The sequence below is a fragment of the Nannospalax galili genome, unplaced genomic scaffold, assembly GCF_000622305.1.
Source record: "Nannospalax galili isolate Female #2095 unplaced genomic scaffold, S.galili_v1.0 scaffold492, whole genome shotgun sequence".
NCBI classification, from domain to species: Eukaryota; Metazoa; Chordata; class Mammalia; order Rodentia; family Spalacidae; genus Nannospalax; species Nannospalax galili.
In genome coordinates, this window is record NW_008332217.1 from 519,810 (window position 1) to 523,121 (window position 3,312).

At 47.4% G+C, this 3,312-nt stretch overlaps 1 protein-coding gene across 20 annotated transcripts in view; it reads right to left on the reverse strand.

Moving 5' to 3' along the window:
* Zmynd8 (zinc finger MYND-type containing 8) overlaps positions 1-3,090 on the reverse strand; it is a 126,910-nt gene extending 123,820 nt beyond the window's left edge. For 8 of the 20 annotated variants that reach the window (XR_003848620.1, XM_008827450.3, XM_008827444.3 and 5 more), the window contains exon 1: positions 2,258-2,276. Coding sequence is in view for 9 of the 20 variants with exons in the window: in XM_008827447.3 (XP_008825669.1) it covers positions 2,258-2,355 (98 nt within the window). In the remaining 11 variants the exon portion in view is untranslated. Of the gene's footprint in view, positions 1-1,708; positions 1,906-2,257; positions 2,371-2,443; positions 2,463-2,581; positions 2,701-2,862 lie in introns of those variants that run through there. The other 12 variants (XM_008827452.3, XM_008827449.3, XM_008827448.3 and 9 more) reach the window with 5 other exon arrangements.
* Positions 3,091-3,312: the final 222 nt, after the last annotated feature.

The window sequence follows — 3,312 nt, forward strand, 5'->3', positions numbered from 1 at the left end:
GCTGGGGAGGAAGAGAGAGAGAGAGAGAGAGAGAGAGAGAGAGAGAGAGAGAAACTGTGAGAGACAGAGCAGAATCAAAAGCTCCAGTATGTCTGTGTTTGTTCCTTGCAGCTGGGAATCCTCTTTGGGGACGGAGGAGGCAGAAGGAAACACAGGAAAACAGCCCATCGGTTTGTTTTCCCCTCTGCGGATTTAGACATGTGTCGAACCTTCTACCTAGATGAGAAAAAACTGGAGGTAGGGGAGATCCTAGGAATGGAATGAAGGACTCTTCAGCTTGGTGACCAGCTTTTCCTAAAAGGAACAAAGATGGTAGAAATTTCCAGAAGACTCATATTTGAGCCACTGCAATTGTCAATCTTTAACCTTTCCCCCAAATCTATTGGTTCAAGAGTTCAAGAAAGAGGAGCCCCATTGGGCCTTTCTGTGGGCCAGCTCTGAGGTCCCTACCTATTCCTACTGTAATGCAGTCATTTATTTTTCCCCCCTTTAGTAACTGGAAAAGAATGCTACTTCCAAAGCAATTAACTTTTTACCAAGCCTTGTGTAGTAGTGGTCACAGTAACAGAGGGAAAGTGGCCAGCTTGATCCAGGGCTGGGAAACTGGCTGAGGTTGCACATTTGAGAACAGATCCTGGCTTTCCAAACCTGTGGGAGCCATTTTAATGCAGGCTTTTAGAGGACAGATGCCTTGCTTGCCCTTACGTCTCCTTCCAGCCCAACAAACACAGCATTATGCAAACGTTGAAAGCACCAAGAGTCTTGTGATTAGCGTCTGCTTCTGGGGAGGCCACAAGAACCTCAATATGTAATTTCCATTTACAGCAAGGAGATAGCAACAAAGAAAGTAGCAGTGTCTGAACTTGTGTGGGGCAGTGGCACTGCTAAAGTGTAGACCATCATAAGCTAGCTATATTTTCACTCCAAGATGCTGGCCCACCTTACACAGACTTCCCAACTTACAGTGTGGTGAGCCTTTTTTCCAACTGGTGTCAAAGGTTGGGTTGCTTGAACGCTAAAAGAAAAGGATTACTGAGTCCATGGAGTTGGCAAAACACAGCCACTGAATTCACTAAATTCATCTGCAGCACTTACGCGGGCTGGATAGGTCTCAGAGCAGGAAATATATGTGGTGAGCCTCCAGGAGAAGCCTGAAGGTAATGCTAACAGAAAGTCTGCTTTTGCCACTTTAAAATTCTAGCTACAGCATCAAGATCAGGGGACATGCAAAGCCAGCATGCACAGGCTTGGGGGGAAAAAGGCTGAAAATGTTGGTCAGGGAGTCCTGAACCAAACCTGGTTTGGTAGTGGACAGGGTTTTGCACTGACTGTATGTAAATACCCTAAAACTTACATGGATGCGAACAGGCACACACCCCATGTGTGTAGGGCTCTGTGGCTCCAAGAACAAACAGTTTTGCTAACATTTCACAAGCAGATCACCTACCCAGAGTTCGAAGAGCCAAACAAACTCAATTAAAGGTCTAGAAGCCAAGTCACAATGAACTGAGCGATTCTTCCCCAGGCTGAGGGTAAACAGGAAGTGAAATCTTCAATCCTGGCTGCAGGTTTCCAGGGACAACAGTGGATTCAAGCAGTCACCTAAACTCTAGGTACTCTTTCAAAGCCCTCCCCCCATTACAGCAAACCCCAAATGTTCACAAAACTCTTGATACTGGTCACAGAGGAAATGGATTGCTTCACTTACCTAACAAATGCCCACTTTTCCACAGTTTGGAAGAGAGAACAGGCTGGCAGATTAGGGACTTGCTCAAAAAGGAATTTTTTTTTAAAAAACAGTTACATGGTATTATTAAAAACACACACCACCACAACAACACAACCCAACAACTGGATATGGGATGCTGTCATGAGCCTCAGGCAAGCTTTTATATCCTCTGCACTGTATCACACAGGACAGAGGATGATATAATGAAGAAAAGGGGGGGGGGGACAAGGAAAAAAGCATTAGTTCATTGAAAATCATGCAAGAGTAGAAAGTTAAAGGAGTCAGAATCCTCCCAGATTTTTTTTCTGCAGGATGTTGTCCAAGATCTCCCCCACCCCCCAGTCCCCATCCCTACTTCAAAAACTCCCTCCAGAGCCTAGAAAACACTTTCAGAACCATTTGCTTGCTGTAGGCTGACTTGCAGAACACTCTGTATCAAGCTAAGTCAAGAAAAAAAGGCTGAACGAGGTAGTTTCAAGTGTGAAGCTCTGTAGAGGAAAAGCCATGTACACACACACCACCACCCACCTAGGCCCAGAAGCCAGCCTGGCTCCTGGAACTCTGCTCTTGCCCAGGGCTGGGCTCTGTTGCAAACACACGTCCTCTCTTGTCAGCACTGAGTCCATCCAGCCTTTCCCAGAGCCTCTCTAGAGAAGCAAACTTGCCTGCTCTGCTATCTACCACCAGCACTCCTGGGAAAAGTCTCTTGCTTACCTTCCATGTCTTCCCCCAGCAGGCATGTGACACATAAAAGACAACAGTGCAGGGGGGTGGGGGGGACTGCTCAGAGAGAAAGAGAGAGGAAGGGGGGAATAAAAGAGAGGAAAAAAAATAGCTTCTCTTTTGGCATACCAGGATCTAGCTTCCAACTGTTCTAGGAACACCAAGTCCTGGGAGAAGAAAAGGTGTTCCAGGCCCTCACCAGTCTGCAAAAAATGAAGCTATAGCTAATGGCTACTTAGCCATGTGACCCAAGAAAGGAAAAAAAAAATTCTCTCTAAACAGTTCCAAGTTAACATAAGTGCTCTGGGGGTGAGTGTGGCACAGCCAGCTCCAGAGAAATCACACTGCTCGCCCACAACTCGGATGTCTTAGAGGGAGGGGAAAAAAGATGGTTAAAAAGCCGAGCTTACCTCTGTGGATGCATTGTTAACACTGTGTAATGTCAATACTTATAAAACATGGAGGACAGGCTCCTAGTCCTCACAGAAAAAGGGTTTGGCACTTCGGCTGATGATCTGGCCGCCTAATAAAAGCTCATCCCCGATTGGCTGCCCCAGCAAATCGGAGTGTAAAGCCGCCACGGATTGGCTGAAACACTTCCTGAGCGATTATCTTTGTGAGGCTCGGGTGAGCAAGAGCCATCCTGTGCATAGAAAAAGACAGGCTAAGCTAGGCCTTTTGCAGCAAGAAAAACTTGGGAAAGAGGCCCCCACACGTACTCTCCCACACCCTGGCTGGAGTCCCCTGCCCTGGCAAACCCGTGCATCCAGCCTGACCTGCTCCAGCCAACCCTGAGGCCCGGATGCCACTGGGAAGAGCCTTTTTGGGGTGGTCTGGAAGGACTCACCCACACCTACCCC